Source organism: Talpa occidentalis, unplaced genomic scaffold (assembly GCF_014898055.3).
Source record: "Talpa occidentalis isolate TD23 unplaced genomic scaffold, MPIMG_talOcc4v2.1 talOcc4.6, whole genome shotgun sequence".
NCBI lineage: Eukaryota > Metazoa > Chordata > Mammalia > Eulipotyphla > Talpidae > Talpa > Talpa occidentalis.
The window spans coordinates 124412811-124432161 of NW_023604972.1; the positions used below are offsets into that span (position 1 = coordinate 124412811).

Genomic DNA, 19351 nt, shown 5'->3' on the forward strand with positions numbered 1-19351 from the left:
GATGGTCTCACTCATAGCAGGAATCTAGAAAACTTAAATAAGGGACTAGGAAAATGAATAACTATAAGAAAGTGAAAATCGAAATCAACAAAAAACTATGAAACAGAGACACTTTTTGGGGGATGGGGGGTGGGAGGGGAGGGATTGGGGTCAGAATGGGGGGGTTGCAATTGTATGGGGAATATAAAAATAAAATTTATTATTTAAAAAAAACAAATATACCACTGGCTTTTTGCAGACTATTTGCAATATGATAATATATTGCTAGCAGCCCATGGTCATGCCTACTAAATCAAAATGAATTTTGGAGAGAATATCATACAAAGAGGGAAGGACATTGACTAAAAGCTTCTTGAGAACCTGGCACACTTGAGAATAGCTATCAACAGAAAGTATTTTGAAAGAAACTAAAAGAAAATCCCTCCCTAGATACTAGGAAATAAATACTTGGTAATTATCAGAGGGGAATGGCCCATTAAATCTGTCACATTTTTAAAAAAGCTGCTCAAAAACACACTACAGTGGTATTTGTACATAATCCACAAGACTGTTCTGCGTATTCCTCATTGGTAAATGAAACACAAATGAAGGCTGTCTTGATAAACTAAATACCTTACCATTTCAAATACACAGGAATTACTAAGTTGGTTCTAAATAACAAGTAGGGACTGAATTTTACTCTTCAAAAAGAATTACAGTCCATAAGAACTAAACAATCTGAGTGTTTCTAAAAAGGAAATGCCCTTTTATTCTACCTGAGTTAAAATAACGGAGTTACATCAGAGTTCATGGATATCATAATTAATGACTTCTAAACCAGATTCGTAAGATTAATGCCAAGAACACACTGAAATCACATAAAATTCATTAGTGCTAGCACATGATTTTAAATCTTAAATCCTCAATACACACCTTTTTATTTTTTAGCACACAAAATAATTTACTCTCAAGTAACATCTATTTACAGAACTCTAATAGAAAACTTTGAAAAATTTAAAAATAATAGTACTACTCTGTAATTCTGATCTTACAGAGAAATAAAGTTTTGGCACATAATGTTCTTTCAATATTAGAAAGCTAGATGAGTTTGCTTTGTCGTTCACACAAAAATTAAATAAATAAATATCCACACTATCAGCTTGGGGAAACCGACTTGTTGACAAGAAATGCTGGCTGGAAACAGAATCCCTGAGAAAACGGGATCTGGTGCCATCTACTGAGTGGAAAAGGTAACGTGTCCCCAGAGTATGGCCGTCAGTTTAGGTAACACACCCTCATCTTGGATACATGCAACTCTACTGTACACATGCAGTAAAGGCCTGAAAGTTACATGCAAGAATGAAAATGACTCGTGTTCAGACAGGGAAATGATGGAAATTTTGTTTTTCTTATTTAAATGCTATCCTACCTTTCAAAGTAAAAGAAATCAAGTTGGCAGTTAAAAATGACTACTGAGGGGCCTCCGTGGTGCTGCAAGAGGTTAGGACGCAACCTATGAAGCTATCCGCATCCACTGCAGCACAAGCTCGATCTCTGGCCAGCCAGGGAGCTATCCACATGGCACAGCAGACCTTTCTGACTCACCCACTGCTCCCCTCAGCATTGTACTTCAGTCAATCTGCCTGTTCTGTTTCCCACTGTGTCTTTGGTGAATCCTCTCACACCCCACACCTCTGACCACACCCAGTTCTTGTATGCATAAATAAATAAATCTTAAAAAATAAATGACTACTGAACATAAAGGATACTAAAGTACCCACTTCTCTGAAGTAGAAGATTTTGGCAAATTGAATAAATGAAAAGTTCCACAATGAAGGTAGGGTCTCTTATTCATAGAAGGCTGGTGGAAAAAATTATTTGAAAAAAATTATCAACCCAGAATGCCAATAAAGTGGCACTTTGGAACTGTAACAATGATAGGGGCCCACATTGACCAACAGGAAGGCGTTTCTGGTTAACAAAGAAAAGTTAATTTTTGCTTGGTTGAGTTTGTTCAAATAAACCTCAATACCAAAAATGCTGGAGAACTTTTGGTGAGAGTTGGGTCAAAATTCCAACAGTCTTGGGAAGGTACACTTCTGCAACATTTTCATCAGTGGGTAAGTATGTTTGTTATTTTTTTGGTAGTAGCCTTACTTTCTTCTAAGACCAGGGTGTCCTGAGTACTATAAGGATGCCGAGGATTAGTTTATAGTTTTCCTTTTGACCATAACATCTCTCACTATCCATACCCTGCTTTTCAGATGTCTTCAGGACAGCCTCAGGAACCTTCTCTATTCTATTCATTACCATATACCAGCATTTAATTATGTCTGGCACAAATGCTAATAAATGTCAGTTGGTTGAGTAAATAATTGAATGAATCTCATATATTGCAAATGACCAAGGGGAAAAGTGGAAAAAAAAAAATCACAAAAGAGGGCAATGATGGAAAGGAAGAAAGATCAGTAACAGCTCCATCAAATGGGGGTAGACTTGACGCCAAAATAGTTGCTATCATTCAACATGATATGTTTGGGGGTTCAAAATACCTAAAAGGTTTTAGCTGAAAGTTAATATTAAAGCAAAGTGTTCTCTGGAAGACTCGTTTACAATAAGTCAATGAAAACTGTTACTACATAAATATGTAATTGGTGCCTAGTGTTTTGTTGTTTCAAGATGGAGAAGACTCTGCTGAATAGACGAGGTGAATGTCTAGAGTCCCATAGAGAGAGCGTAGCACACAGAGGACTTTTTCTTGAATGGTGTCAACTTGTTCACTAGGGCAGTAATCATCCAGACTTGACCTGGAATCAAAGGAGAAAAAGACACATAGGTAGGATGAGATCATACTGTGCAGTAAGGAAAAGTCCGCATGTGTTGATTTCAACGTAAAACACAAATGCAGGTATACTGAATTTTGAGACCACAGTTGAAAGTTACTGAAGTTTACCCTATGTCAGTTGTATTAAATGAATTATGCTCTTTAATCTTCTCAGCAACTCTGAAATAGCATTTTCCATCCTTTTAAAAAGAAATGTGAAACAGAGAAAGAGTAACCTGCACAGGGTCACATAACTAGAAAGTGCTGATGATGAGCTCCGTAACAATAGGGCACGTCTTCAAATATCAGTGCTTGAGAATACTGGGGCTTATCTTAGTGACCAGACATCTTTCTCATTCTTTCACTATGTATACACCAGGGCTAGAAATTGTGAGGCAGAGGTTTTCCAACTGATAAGTGTCTGCTTTAAACATAAGTTATTAGCCATGCAGGTGTGAAGGACAGTTGAAAATGAAATGTGGTGTGCTGGAGCTGGGGATAGTTCCTAGGTAGTAGTAAGAAGAACAGAACAACAGGAGAGTGGGCAGGAATTTGTATTTGGGGAGAAGGATATTTGAAGATCGACAGAAAACTTATGATATGCAGGCTAGTACTGCAATGAGAATTTGTTCTGCTTATTTTCCAAAGTCCAGAGTATTCACATAAGTGAAAAGCCCATTTTTAATTTTTTAAGCCAGAATTTAACACTCTTTTACGTACATACAAAGTACTTTTGAAAATGGATTAAATATAAATTTTGTAAAAATAAAACTACTCTGTGAGAAAAGATTAGACTTTAAGGTCAGAACATTACCACGAGGCATGACAGCATAGTTCTTGATGGTAACTGGCCAACAGCACACCAGTATCCATCTGCACGCTGAGTGACACTTGTGAGACACAAGTCTAGTGTGGTGTTTTAACACATATTTTATCATTTAGTTATTTTCATTTCTCCTTTGTTACTGTTTTTTTTTTTGTGTGTGTGAACACATAAAACATATATTTAAAATGTGTATAAGTAGATCATTGCTATAGATTAAATGTTTGTTTCTTCCTGAAATTCATGCTGACATCTAATCTTCACTGTGAATATTTGAAGGTAGGGTCTTTGGGAGGTATTTAGGTTATGAGGATGGATTCCTCATGATTGAGATTAGTCTCTTTATAAAAGAGGCCCCAGAGAGCTGTTTGAACCCTTCTAGCAGGTGAGGTTATAGAGAGATGACAATGAATCAGTAATTAGGTAGTCACCAGAAACATATTTTTGTTGTTTATAACAGTATTTTTGTTACCGCAGCCTGAGCAGGCTTAAGAGTTACATTACCCATGTAATATATTTGTATTTTTAAATCATGTGGTGAGATTTAAAGCATGGTCAGATTTTCTATAAATTTCATTTCAGGATGCTAAGAGTGTTACAAAATATTTGGTGTAAGATGTCATATAAATATTTTTATTATTGGGCCTCCCCGGTGGCGCAGCGGTTGAGCGTTGGGTTGTGAAGCTGCCCGCAGTCTCTGCAGCGCCGGTTCAATCCCCGGCTGCTCCCTGGCCACCGGAGGAGGGTCCCACATGGCGCGCAGACCTCTCCTGCCACCCGCTGCTCCCCTCAGCAGTGTACTTCGGTCCTTCTGCCTGCTCTGCTCCCCGCTCTGGCTCTGGTGAATTCTCTCACCCTCCCGCGCTTCTGACTGTACCCAATGCTTGTATAAATAAATAAAAAATAAATCTTTCAAATAAATAAATAAAAAGTAAATAAAAAAAAATTTTTATTATTAGTTTGATTGCTTAAAGTATTTCTTTCAGAATCTCACAGTTCTACATAAAACCAGTCCAAAAATTAAGACAGGAAAGAAAATATTACTAAGCTATTGGAACTATTCAGCACATTATTTGCTGTATGCTCAAATTTAAAACATGGTACTAGCTGACTATTCATCCATAGGATGCAGAAGTGGGAGTTCTTGAGTTCACTGGAATAATGCTACCAATGTCAAAGATAACAAGAACTAAATATTACTTACTGGCCTATCACTAACAGGAAATAAAACAGATCTGAAAAAACTGTTAAAATTACTGAATTAGTAATCAGATTCACCTATTGGAAAGGATATTAATTTCCTATTGCTACTGTAACAAAAATACTACAGACTAAGTGGCTCAAAGCAACACAACTTTATTAATCTGACAGTTTTGTTAGGGTTAGAAGTCCTTAAGTAATGATGGTGGTGGGGTTGTTTCTTCTCCAGGCTTTGGGGGGATTGTTTCCTTGCTTTTCAACTTCTAGAAGCTGCCTGCATTTTTGCTCATGGCATCTACCCCATCTTCAAATCCAACAGCCCAGCAGTTTCTGATTTCTGATTCTGACCCTCCCGCCCTCTTCTTCTAAGAACCGTTGTGACTACACTGGCCCAAGCTGGATGATCCAGCATCATCTCATCTCAACATCCTGGAGTTGAGAACAAAGTCCCTTCATACATGACACAGGAGATTCATAGGTTCTGGAGATTATGACCTGGGCATTGTTGGTGCATCATTAATTCAAGCTATTATACTTACCTTGCTATTGTCACAAGAGCAGGTTTTGGTAAGTTTTTCAGTAAATAATACACAGCCTGGATAAGATACTCAATTTCTTGTTCTGTGCTGACATGATGAGGAAGTTCTGAATAATCACAGGTTAGACCAGCTTGGTGAACCTGAAAAGAAGACAATTAAATATTGCATTGGAAGGCTTTGTAATTTTCAGAAGTTTCTTTACCCATTAGGGGTCTTGCTAACAAATCTTACATTATTTTTGTGGATTTTTTTTTTCTTAACAGTTTCTGGGCCATAGAAGTTATATATTCTATTAATTTTTGGTAGAACTGGCCTGTACACCTGTTTGGGCCTGATGCCTTTTCTAGGAGTAATTTTTTAACTTCTTTATTTATTTTATGATTATGGGTTCACTTAGATTCTGCCTTTCCTTGAGTAAATTTTAATAATTTTGTTTTTTTTAAATATTTTATTTTATATAATTCTTATATCATTTTTCCTCTTTGCACAAAGTATGCATTTTCATTATGGTTATATCCCCATACAGGTGCACCCCCCCCCCCTTATTTTGACTCTAAATTCTTTTAAAATCTCCTCATTAATTATGCATTTCAGCTAGATTCTAAAAACTTATATAAAGCTCTATATATTCTCACCTCATCTCATAACACATGATTGTATTTATTTCTAAAATACATGCACCTAGTATTACACTCAAAGTTTTGAGAAAATACAAAGCAAGCAGTCTTCTTCCTATCTTATTTAGCACTATTATCCATTGGTATTTATAAATATATGTTTTAAATATAAATGATTATGTTCTAATCTTAGCATTAATATAAAATATATTCCTCAAAGCTAGAAGTGGCTCACAGGCTAACATTTTGCAATCTCTGCTTTAAAGTGCTAAAAATGGAAACTCAAATATGCCATGGTTTTGCTTAGTCTATGTAAATACAAAGCATGGGAAAAAAACACTAATCTGTTACTTTATTTGAGGTTCTGGATATACATCAAAGAGTTAAATGTTAATGACCAGTCAATGTAGTAAAATGAGATTCTACATGTTCATTTCTACCAAAATGAGCAAAACACTAAGTGTTCTATCCCCATAGTTATTGGCCTATCATATTTGATGACATAATCTGTAACTAAGCCCAGGTCATCCCTTCTTTTACGAAGCACACCATCACCCAATCACCCCAAACTCTAGATGAACCGTAAGGATTAAAGATTACTTGCATGAGAATACATTCAATGATATTATTCTCAAACCCTAAGTGTCTTCTAATGTTAACATTAATAATTCCCATTAAAAAAAAGTCTGTGTCTTGAATTAGTTCCAACTTAACAAAAATACTTCATTGGTATTTTTTAGTCTTATTGATATACAGATTACATTAAAGCAACTTAGTTTAAATATGGTGGTGTGATTGTATTCTACAACTAAATAAAATACAAACTAAAAGCAAAACACAAAATGAAGTAAAAACACGAGTTATTGAAGCTCCAGATGGCATAAGAGCTGGAGGTCTTATCTCTGGTACAAAATCTGAGAAAAGACCCATGAAAACATATGCTTCAAAGATTAGAAAATGCTATAAAAATAAATTATCACTGAAGAGCTCCTCTTTTGCCACAGTATTCCTGTCAGTGTTGGCAAACAAAATCAGTCACACATCTAACTCACCACACTGCTCTCTTTTGCCTTTCTCTTTGTTCTTCATAATCAGAAAAGGCTTCAGAGAGAAAGGAAAAGAAAGAAGGTAGTATAAATATGAATCAATAAAGAACGGACAACGTTAGAAACCATATACTTTCTTTTGTCTGGTTAGAAGAGATCTGCTCAAGGGTGAAGTTAAAAAATATACAGCACTTTTGCCTCATACATAAAATTGGGAAAAGAAAGTTTTCCTAGGAGAACTACCAGAGTTGTAGCTTCTAAAATGTATTGGCTTTTTCATTTATTTCTTCTTTTTAAAAATAATTTATTCAGCTATCCAAGGTACACAGAAAAAAGTGAAATCACTACAAGCACATTTTTATACCTAGAAAAATGTCTTTCTAAAGACTCAACTCTATAGTTAGATAAAAAAGATTTACCATTTCATAATCCGGTACTTCCATCCGTTTTTTCAAACTCTGCACAAGTGGAACTAGAGATTCCATCCTGAAAAAGAGCCACCTCAATTAAACACTGTATCACCGTAATTAAAATCATTTGCAATGGCAAATGATACAGTGCACTTTAAACTTATCAAAAGCATAATTCATGTGATGCTTAGGAAATGAAAGATAAAACGACTCAAATGACATTTCAAAATAGTAACAAATGTTCCCTGTTTTCTTTTTTTTTTTAACTTTTTTTTTTTAATAGAGGCATGTTTTATTTATTTATTTGTTTGTTTGTTTGTTTTGTTTATACAAGCACTGGGTACAGTCAGAAGCGCGGGAGGGTGAGAGAATTCACCAGAGCCAGAGCAGGGAGCAGAGCAGAGCAGACCAAAGTACACTGCTGAGAGGAGCAGCGGGCGGCAGGAGAGGTCTGCGCGCCATGTGGGACCCTCCTCTGGTGGCCGGGGAGCAGCCAGGGATCGAACCAGCACTGCAGAGGCTGCGGGCAGCTTCGCAACCCAGCGCTCAACTGCTGCGCCACCGGGGAGGCCCCCTGTTGTTTTCTTACCTAAGAGAATACAGATTATGTTAAAGGTTGAATATTAGCCCTTAGGAAAAAGAAATTTCCTTCTTTAAAAGTAAAAGTTCTATTGTAACTTTAAAAATGACTTTGGTCAGCAAGAAAACTAAGTCTTTGAAAAATGATAGTTTCCTGAAAGTTAAAGACAAAACTTTGGGCATATTTATTAGGATATACAATTATAGCCAGAAAAGGTCTGCATCACTTCATAACAATGGTGCTTTTAAGTTCTTTAATTTAGGGCATACTCTTTGGAAGCCCCGATGAATAACTGACTTCAGTATACTATGGACACTCCTTCACGAGTAACTGCTCTTTGCTGGAAGGAAAAAGAAAGAAAGGAAAAGGAGGCACGGTAGCCCGTCCACCATTCTTCCTGGTACTTCCCATTTACAATAATGATACTTTCCGGGCTTCTCTACTCTGAACACCTGCCTCCTCTACTTTCTTAGGAATAAATAGTGACAATGCCTTTGTTTTTTTTTTTTTTTAAGATTTATTTATTTATTTATTCATTTATACAAGCACTGAGTATAGTCAGAAGTGCGGGAGGGTGAGAGAATTCACCAGAGCCAGAGCGGGGAGCAGAGCAGGCAGAAGGACCGAAGTACACTGCTGAGGGGAGCAGCGGGCGGCAGGAGAGGTCTGCGCGCCATGTGGGATCCTCCTCTGGTGGCCGGGAGCAGCCGGGGATCGAACCGGCGCTGCAGAGGCTGCAGGCAGCTTCACAACCCAGCGCTCAACCGCTGCGCCACCAGGGAGGCCCAGTGACAATGCCTTTATGCTGAAGGTCTGACCCTTCAGGGGCACGGTTACTTTGGGAAGACATTTCTAGCTCTCTTATCTACTGTTCTTTTGTCTGCTCCCCAACCCCCCAAATGTACTCAAGGATGAAGTTAAAAAATATACAGCATTTTTGCTGTGTAAGTCTAAGCTCAACACTGCTGTAGCCTTGTCTGTGATGGAATTCCCTGATGTGATGAAGCATTAACTGGGCATGCTCAGCAGGCACCTGGATTTTGGTGGAAGGTGGCCCCTTTTATGTACTTTTACCAGGATATTTTGTTTTAAGTTTTAAACTTGGCTCAAGACTTCACAAATCACAAAATAGCAAGTATGCTTCAATATTTCTAGGAAGACCCACATCCTGTGATGTATTTTAGATTTCCCTCTTCCATCAAAATCACAAAAAGGAGTTATTTTTAAAACTACTTCCTTATATTTAAGAGAAAAAGTCTTAACAAATTTTAAAGTGCTTGGTCAATATTTACCGACATGATTAATACTATTATGGATTATTCGCCCATGCCACTGCTTTTCTTAGTGATAATAATAATGTTTGTATTTCAAGGAAATTTCTGAATATTTTAAGTAAACATTACACTGAGTATTTTGAATAGTAATACCCATATATAGCAAAAAGAGGTATTTTTCCCTCATATACTTTATTCTTTTACCATGAAATTCCCTAGATTAACTGACATTCTAGGTTTTTCTGTATTCTTCTAGAGACTTGATGAATTATTTTCAATAACTATGACATAGGAAATTGTTGCGGCTCAAAGCGCTATGATTTTAACTCCTCATGTTATGTTGTTGTTTCGTGATTAAATTCCAGTATTTATACACTGGAGAAAAATCTCAGTTTCTGGGAGATTCATTTTAAAATAAGCTAGTTCTGGATTTCCTATGCTCATAGGGCCTAAAAGCTTGTCTGATGGTTTGATTTTAGTTTTTCTGACCTTTTGAAGTTTACATGATTTAAAGAAATATTTTAGAATATTTAGAACAACTACCTGATTATGTCAATATTATTTCAAGCCAACGTTAATCCTTCATCCTACCCCCTCATTTTGGAGTGATCACTCCAAAAGAACTTCTCATCTTTTCATCTTCTCAAGGTAAATGTTAACATTAAGAGAACTGGCCAAATGCCCTGAAGTAGTATCCAGTTTTTCAACTTGCTCCCTATGCCATGAACAGTTTGAAAATAAACTCTTCTACTTGTATTGGGTTAGCCTTAAAAGGAGGCAAGTTTTCACAGTATAATTTACCTGTCAAATAATTTACTTTTCTAAGAATAACTATAAGAAAGAAAATATCAACTATGAACAGAGACACTCTGTAGGGGGTTGGGGGGACAGGGAAAGGAGGGGCTGGGGTCAAAATAAGGGGGTTGTAATTATATGGGGAATATAAAAATAAAACTTAAATCAAAAAACAAATAAATAAATAAATCTTAAAAAAAATAATTTACTTTTCTATAGCTTGGTTAATTTTTTTACTTTTGTGTTAATAGCTTACTCTACTCCCCCTCTTTATTCCACTTATAACAGGGACTGTCTTACTAATTGTGTACAGTAAGTTCCCACTGAAGGTTGTCTAAGTAAAATGGAGTATAACCAAAGTAGGTTTGTGAATAACATGGTTTTGCATAACACTGGTTGAGTTTGTATTTTTCTATTCAACTTGACAATAAAATGACACTGAATGAAAGGCTGCTACTCGAGGACCTGCTGTATATAGTAGGGGCAGCTATCCCATAATGACTAAAAGCATACCCACTTAGTGAGTTGTGGGAACTTAATTAACTCTTGAACCTCACCTATAAAAAAGCAATATAATACAAAAGCCATACGATTGTTGTAAAGAAATAATGAGATAATGTAGGCAAAATCTTCGGCTTATATTGGATGCGTAGAAAATACTCAATAAATGTTAATTATTGCTAGTAAATTTGTGTTGAAATTTAATATTAACTTCTAAAAGCCAATTTATCTAGCAAACTTGGCAATAGATATATAACTAAAACATATGGAAAATAATTTGGGGTTGTTACCCAGGATTTGAAGCCCATTTCTGTACAGTTTCTTCATCATCACCATCACACAAATCAGCAAAAGTAGCTTCTAAATCTTCTAATTGATGAGTCCGAGTATCAACACAATCTACCAAATCTTCCTTCAAAGACATTGAAAAGCTGAGATTACATTCTTTCAAAAAAACAAGTGAAATTCTCATTCTAACGAGGACATCCTAGTTTAAGTAGTTAAAAGGTTATTTTTACGTAGCAACAATGGACTTCCCAATAAACACACAAAGAGTTTGGACGGTCCTTTGGAGAATTCTATTATTAGATATGTAACAAAGAGATAAAACCCAAAAGAAACAAGTGGAGGATACCTCTGTCAGGTTGCCATCAGGTCTTTTAAATTGGTATAGCTCTTGTAGAATTTTGTACTCCTCCTGAAAAGCAGAAGCAAGCAAAACAAAGAATATCCTTTAATATCACATGATTGCGATACAAGAAGAACATCTCAGATAATCACTTAAATGTTAATGTGGGAGGTTCAGGCAAAATGCATAATTTAGACTTCACTGTAAATATTACCATTCTTCAGGGTAACTCTATCCATGTGGGCATAACAAGAATATATGTAAATTAGCTCTGGAAGGAGACTTGGTGGTATGGGTAATGGGATGAAAATGTTTCTAATAATATTACATTCTATATGGATATATTCTAGGACCTAAGCAGATGTTAGTTCTTTACAGGAAATAGACATAGCTTTACAAACAACAGCAAAACTCTCCGCATTCCCTTTGCAGACCCCTTCCTAGCAATAGAGGAGAATGCCAGAGTACAAATGCAACAGTGGAGGCAGAAAGACCTGAAAGAAGAATGCCATGACATCAACCTTACAGGAGAATGTCCCCCCCTCCCCCCCCCATTTAGCACTGCTAACTAGCCCCATTGTAGGCTGCTAAGGCTAGCACAATAATCCTCTTTGGGAGGATAGCATCAGAAAGAGGTCAGACACAAGAGCTAAAATACATTCAGCACAACGTTGTGGCATTAATCTCACTGTGGCAATACTGAGTTGGGCATGATTTTTTCCATTCCACACTTGAATAAAATGTAGGTTAAAAGACTATGTAACAGGGCCTCCCCGGTGGTGCAGCGGTTGAGCGCTGGGTTGCGAAGCTGCCCGCGGCCTCTGCAGCGCCGGTTCGATCCCCAGCTGCTCCCCAGCCACTGGAGGAGGGTCCCACATGGCGCGCAGACCTCTCCTACCGCTCGCTGCTCCCCTCAACAGTGTGCTTCGGTCCTTCTGCCTGCTCTGCTCCCCGCTCTGGCTCTGGTGAATTCGCTCACCCTCCCGCGCTTCTGACTGTACCCAGTGCTTGTATAAATAAATAAATCTTAAAAAAAAAAAAAATACGTAACATTTCCAAAATCATACAGCTGGTAAACAGAAGTAACAAACAGAATAATCTCTCTGACTTCTGAACATACGCTTACCAAAAGGCAAACAACTTTTTTCACTATATTAAAAAAAGCTATGAAATTATAAAGTACAGTACATGCCTTTTCAAAAAGTTCCACAGTATGAAGGATATAGAGAAATGCCCCACTTTCTTAGATTTCCTCATAGCACTTGAAAAGGAATAACAACATATGTTTCTTATGTAACCTTTTAGAAATCTTCCTTACAAATATTTAGGTCAGTATCTTGTAGAATAAATGCCTATAGTTAGCTCCTATAGTTTCCAGGTATAGCCACGACTCAAGTTTTCTAAATATTTCTGAAGTTGCTTCATACTTCCAAGGACTGGTGGTTAGATTACTAACTGCATACAGCAGTGTGAGAGGGAAATTTTCTCCCTAATTTGCAAGTCGGGAGAGGACACTTGAGTCCTCTTTTTTTGCTTCAGGGAAAATTTGACACACAGGGTAATGTACGTAGATTATCTCTGCAAAGATACACCAAGAAACCAGTATTACATCTGTTTCTTAGCTGAGAAACAGAGGGGATGGGAAGGGGACAAGAAAGTAATGTTTTGTAACGTATTTACTTCCTTGTACTATACGTCATTTTTGTCAGCCATCTCTGTATCCCATTAGTAAATGCAAAATAACAAACACTATCTAGAGTGGGGATCTGCAAACCATGCCCACAGTCTGTTTTTGTTGACTTGCCTTAAAAATGCTCTAAACAATTTTAAAGTATTTTTGAAAAACAATAATAAAGTAGAATGTGTGACAGAACCATATAGAGTCCTCAATAAAGTAACTACCTCTGGCTATTTGCAGAAAGTTTGCTGCTCCCTGATCTAGCGAAATGTATGTAAGTCTCAAGATCTATGTTTTAAAAATAGCATATTTGGGGGCCTCCTGGTGGTGTAAGGGGTTAAGCGTCAGCACTATGAATCAGTCCACAACTTGGCCAGGGAACTACCCACATGGCACAGCAGACCTCTCCTGTCTTGCCTGCTGCTCCCCTCAGCAGTATAGTCCATGGATCTGCCTATTCTGCTCCCCACTCTGTCTCTGGTGAATCCTCTTACCCCCCACACCTCTAGCCTATACCCCAGCTCTTGTGCGCATAAATAAATAAATCTTAAAAAAAAAATAGCATATTTACCTGAGTGAACATTTCTTTGAAAGGATTCTTCACTGAAAAAAAATCTAAGTCAATATCTAAAACAAATGCATCCCCGTTCTTCAAAATTTCCAGAATTTCCCCAGTCTGTCCTTCCTGGCCTTCAGGAGAACATGAACATGATGGTTCCAGGCAAGTTTGTTCCTTTCTCTGTGCCACTGTGTCCTTTTCCAGTCCTTCTGCATAAGGATCACAGTTAGCAGAGGCAGTGTTTTCTGCATCTTCCAGGGCTAGCTTTGGCTTCTTAGCAGAAGACGCTGCATCATTTTCTTCTTGACTGTTACACAGTTTATAAGGTTTTACCATAATTACATCCAGTTGTAAAGGTCTTTGGTTCTCTAGTTGTTCTTCAGTTACATAAAGACCATCACTTAGGAAGTAGTGATCTGTACTTGTAACCCTGGATCAGAGGAAAAACTATTTTAAAGAAGAATGGACAAATTAGCTGACAATTGATAGAGCATTTCCACAGCACTGCAAAAATATAAAAAAGGTATATTTGGAAAAAATTGGGAGCGGTCTCTAATATTTGTATTTTCTGTTCTATGGCAGCAAGAACATTGCCTCAATTTTCATCTGGGTACACCGGGACATTTCATCATCTACCTTGTAGCTAGGTATGCAGTCTGCTTGTGCAAATGGCCATTTATCTAAGTTCTGGCCAAAAGCTGTAAATGGAAAAGAAGACTATAGAGCCTTGCCCTCCCCTCTACTGAAGGACACAGAAAGAGCAAGTCCACCTTGGACTAGAGGACAAAGGCAATGCTCCAAAGATGGTGGAGTAAAAAGAAGGAACTAGGGTTCACCAATATGTAGATCTGTGACATGGGCCCTGACTACGTGAGTGAGCTCTAACTCAACAAAGAAATAAATGATCCTGCTTCAGCCAGTACTTTGGCTCTTGCATAGCAGCTAAAACTTGACCCAAAATTCACTAAGGCAAACATTACATCTAAAATGAACTTCTTTCAATAAAATCCCCACCAAATTATTTTTAATGTGAAAAACAACTTAAGAAGATCCTGTGTACTTGTAGAATGCATTTCTGAAGATGCAGATTTCTGATTTTAGAACTATCAGTATCTTCTCAGCTTTTCAACTATATTATGCCTTGGTAAGTATTTTAAGCAATGAAATGAAATAGTTCTTCCACAGACAGGCTCTATTCAACTAAAATAATGGTTAGTATTTATTGCCCATCTATCCTCTTCCAGCATATACAACTTTAAATTAAAAAAGGTAAAATTCCCCCCCAAATATTAGTGTTATAATGTCCAAACTTATTAAAAACTGTACTATTCTAAGAAGGATAAAAGCTGTATCCTCAATCTAAATTTATTTTTATTTAATAATGGTCACTTTCTTTGTTACTAGTTATACAAATTTACACACACAGCTCAGACTGCATGTTCATGTGCATATATCTTTGCAATTCTTACTTGCAACATTAACTAAAAAGATGAAATAAAACTTTTCCTAATACCATTACCATACATTGAGTCTCAAATTGTCTGCTTCAAATTGTTCAAAATTAACTGCTTTGCAGAAACCTGTTGCAGGTTAAATTAGGCCTACTTATTTAAGCACTTAATAAAATCCCCACCATTCTTTCATATATACCAGTATTATGACTAACATTATATGTGAAGTGTTATTTAGTATTGTATGCTAAGTAGATGCAATATTCAGGTATATACAACAAAGTTATTTGTGCAATTGATTATAATATTCAGTAGTTAATTGTATCATTAAGGTAAATCAGAAATTAAAAAGTATCATTTTCAATAAGAAAGACTAATTCATTTCTAAGTGTTACTGTTTCATCACAGTATCCTTCAAGGTTTTACAAAGTCATGGATCAGTTGCTTAAAATATTCACCCCATCACAGGAGAATTTAGAAAGTCAGGAGCATACTGATATTTCTAAAGATGTTAAAGCCTGACAGATATACAAAACTTTGGTTAAACAGCTCATGCAACAAAAGCAGTTACACATGTAACTCAAGTCAGAGGATGCTGCAATTTGCTAGATTAAGTAATTACCTAGAGCTAATCAAAATAAAAAAATCAAAACCCCAAATCTATTTACTCAGTTATTGCATTTACAAAAAAACACAAAGTAAGATAATTTTTCTTTCATGGCCAGTTGTCAAATTCAGCAGTCAGCAGTTACATTGGAAGGCAGTAGTAAAATGTATCGTTGAATACACTAACTCATAAGGTACTTCAAAGATTAAGAGTTAATTATCAAAGGAGGTGGAATTCCAAAGGATGAATATCATGTTATTCAAAAACCAACTTGACTAGAAATAATAAATAGTATGTGAAGAAGGTAAAGAGACTTGAAATCCTGTTCCTTGTCTTTTGACAATTCTTTCTGGAAGAGTTGAATTTAGGCTGAATTTGACCCCATTTGTTTGTATAGACACTTAAAAGTTATTACAGGGACCCAAAAATAGCATTCATAGCCTTTCATAGTCATAAAGAAAGAAGCATTCATAGCCTTTCATAGTCATAAAGATGAGGAAAATACCTGATTGTTGTAGTGGAAGTATCCTTCCCTACTAGAAAGTGATGTTTGCCCTCTCTGATTTGCTGAGCCCATGGAGGATGAAGCCATATTACATGAGAAAAATGGCCAGCGTAAACTGCAGGCATAATCCAATTCTCAATACTTAATTCTCTGGAAAAGAAATATAGAGAAAGCATTAAGACTATTAGTGTTGTTCCCCAATCACCCCCCCCCCCAATGTATGGTTTCATCCATGATATTTTAAGATGGCAGATCTCAAAGTATGGTTCAAGGACCCCTTGGGGAGGAGGGTTGCTAATACCTTTTCAGGGTAATCACTAGTTCAAAACGATTTTCCTAAAATTATTTCCCTTTTTAATTTTCTAGTACACTGACATTTGTACTAATGGGGCAAAGCAATGATGGGTTGATGTGGTAAGGTTCATCAAGGCAGTGTCACTGACTCCATTAGTAATCATTATATTCTTCAATACCAACCAGTGTAGAAAAGGAAAAAAAAAGAATAGTCACAATGATCTGGAAAGGCTATGAAATTCTCCTGTATTTTTCATAAACATCAAACAACATGGGACAGCACTGAACACAAAGGCAGATATGAGAATCTAGCTATCTTTAATACAGGCAAATAGTAGAGATCTGCAAACACATAAACAGCATTACTCTCCACTAAAATATTTTTGTTCTGGAAAGTAATAATTTTTCATTATGCTAACATATATAGGTCAACTGTTATCTGAGATGAATTATTACTTAAAAAATTTCTCAATTTTGGGCCTCCCTGGTGGCACAGGGGTTATAGACTCAGTGCTATCAAGCTATCGCCAGCCACTGTGGCCTGAGTTCCATCCCCAAGCCAGGGAGGTGACCCACATGGCACAGCAGACCTCTCCTGTCTCGCTTGGCTGCTCCCCTCAGCAGTGTATTTCAGTAGATCTGCCTGTTCTGCTCCCTACTTTGTCTCTGGTGAATCCTCTCAAACGCACGCCCCCATGTTTGGCCTACACCCCAGCTCTTGTATGCGTATATAAAATAAATCTTTAAAAAAAAAAAAAGAAAGAAAAAACAATGGTAGAGTCACCATAATTCTTTAGAAATTAGTGCTCTGAATTGGAGTTTTGGAGAAAGTCTACTAAATAAAAGGTAGTAGGCTAAAATTAATTCACACACTACCTGTTTTTTAATTTAATTATAAGAGGAAAGTTACAGCTATGTAAGTTTTTATATTGTATGAGTCCAGCAATTTTATACAGAGACTGATAGAATTTTAGGGAATTTTGTTATTGAAGAGAGACTAATCTAGGACATTATTTGAGATACTTTAGGTCTGATCCTTCTTGAAGAACAGAACCCAAATTATTTCACTTCCATCTCTATGATTTTATATAACTGAAAATCTTCAGAATCTATCATCTGAGAATAAACAGAGAGGTTGGAAGAAGTCATTAAGGGTAGGAAGGATAGACAAACTAAAGCCCTACTGTGTACACAGTATTGTGCTGTCCTTAGATAAGACACTTTCTTGTGCCTCAGCATCCAGACTTTTAAGGAGAGGAAGAATAAAGTTTTCTTGAAACTCAGCCTCAGACATTTGTTTATACAGCTTCTATTGTTGCTCTCACACTGCTAGGCAGAGAATGATTACAACAGGGACCATAAGACTAGCAAAGCTATATACTATTTACTATCTGGCTCTTTAAGACAAAAATTGTCAACACTTGATCTAACCAAAAAAGTCAAACAACATGAAACTAAAACAAAACTCAAGAGCTTAGCAAAGTCTAGTTCTCTTAACTGCTTATATTTTGCAAATTTTTTTAAGCACATGAAAGATCATTGATGAAATCATGTATTACCCAAAAAGTGTTTCCTTATCAAACACCGTGTCAGCTGGCATATTCACAGGAATAAGGAGGTCTGGGTGTGAATCAAAATGCATGAAATTTATATTATTGTCAGGAAGATGCCTTGAGCCAATGGCCCTGTATATAAAAGGCAGAACCTGTAAAAGACACAAACAATCAGAAACTGGCAATGAAATCATGAACATGTACTTAAATGCAGACTGAAAACAATGATAGTATAACTGTAAACAACTGGAAGCACATCAAGTTGTTAAAAAGAAGGAAAATATATAATGGGCTTATTAAAAAGATGGTTGAGATGGTTATTTCTAACTTTTTTCTTCCCTCAGAACTTCCAACCTGCACCTTCAAAGGCTTTAATTGGCATGCCTAGCTGCAACACCCCTTCATCTCAAATTCAACAGGTAATGGAAGAAAACAGACAGGGACTAGAGCTCAAAAACAAACTGCTAGTAAATGCACATTAAGGCGATATGTGTTCAAGCTGTTGGTCACCTTGGGGGGTCTTTTTCATACCTCAAGGAAGGGGGGCTTTTTGTGTTATCGTCTCCATAGTTCGAGTTTTCAGATTGAAATGGCTTGCCCTTTTTCAGCACCATAGCTACTATGTCTAGATCCTGGATCCTGTCTAGATCCACCCAACTTGTCCTAACTTCCTCCATCTATAAATTCAGAAACACCCTCTTCCCCCTCCATATCCAGAAAACTTAAGGTTATTAATCCAACTTAAAAAAAAAAAGTGCTTTAGATCCACGTGCCTCCCTTCCAGAAGTATAACTGAAGGCACGACTTTAGCTACCCTACAGTAAAATTGCCACAAAACTAGAAAACACCCTTAATGTTTATAAACGCAAGCAATAATAACCCCAACGGACCTATGCATGCTTTGGCACTTTCCACATCGCAGATGACAGCCCAACTCAGCACGAAGCCTCCCACTTGCTCCACGCTGGAGACGGCCCAGGTGGAGGCAGAGGACCCTAGCCTCAGAGGCGGGCTGCCGGGTTCGAATCCCGACGCCACCAGTAGGATGTGCGGCAACTCGGGAAGGCTAGACGAGATGCTCGGAGCTAGTAAACACCCCACAATCGCTCGTGCCTAATAAACACCCCACAATCGCCCGTGCCCGGTAAACACCCCACAATCGCCCGCGCCTATTCTCCCGAGGTGTCGCCGTGGGGTCCCCCTAAGTCAGCGGAATTCGCGTGGGGAACCCGGTCTGTGACTTCCCCGGCCGCTGTGCCGCGGCTCCGCCGCTCGCTCACCTCCTGGTGGTCCTCCACCACCCACACCGGGAGCTCGGGGTAGCGCCGGAGGCCGGCGCGCTCTCGGCAGGGGTCGCCCATGTTGCCGCGGCCGGCGGCGTCGCGGGGCCAGGACCCGGCAGGCCCGAGCGGCGTCCCCCGCGGCCCTTGCCGACTGGAAACACACACTCACCCGGTTGCGGTTCCGGATTGGCGGGTGCAGAGGGCA

The 19351-nt window shown here is 37.7% G+C and overlaps 1 protein-coding gene across 2 annotated transcripts; it reads right to left on the reverse strand.

Annotated features, from left to right (window-relative positions):
* Nucleotides 1-270: 270 nt before the first annotated feature.
* CUNH5orf22 (chromosome unknown C5orf22 homolog) lies at nucleotides 271-19243 on the reverse strand. 2 transcript variants are annotated; one of them, XM_037529840.2, is made up of 9 exons: nucleotides 19144-19243; nucleotides 17870-18015; nucleotides 16017-16166; nucleotides 13466-13883; nucleotides 11223-11285; nucleotides 10879-11000; nucleotides 7448-7514; nucleotides 5366-5505; nucleotides 271-2786 (listed from the first exon to the last, which is right to left on the reverse strand). In XM_037529840.2, exons 1-9 carry the CDS (start codon nucleotides 19222-19224, stop codon nucleotides 2654-2656), a joined length of 1320 nt encoding a protein of 439 aa, XP_037385737.1. In that variant the 5' UTR covers nucleotides 19225-19243; the 3' UTR covers nucleotides 271-2653. The 2 variants fall into 2 exon arrangements, with proteins under 2 accessions (XP_037385737.1, XP_054544052.1); XM_054688077.1 differs by lacking the exon at nucleotides 271-2786 and adding an exon at nucleotides 7035-7083 and having other exon boundaries at nucleotides 5443-5505.
* Between the last annotated feature and the right edge of the window lie 108 nt (nucleotides 19244-19351).

Excerpts from the sequence above, each read along its gene's own strand:
- CUNH5orf22 (XM_037529840.2), bottom strand. The coding sequence starts at position 19,224 with ATGGGCGACCCCTGCCGAGAGCGCGCCGGCCTCCGGCGCTACCCCGAG. Across the intron at positions 11,001-11,222 it reads CTGATGGCAACCTGACAGAG|GAAGATTTGGTAGATTGTGT; the intron begins GTATCCTCCACT and ends ATGTCTTTGAAG. Across the intron at positions 7,515-10,878 it reads AAATGGGCTTCAAATCCTGG|GATGGAATCTCTAGTTCCAC; the intron begins GTAACAACCCCA and ends GCTCTTTTTCAG.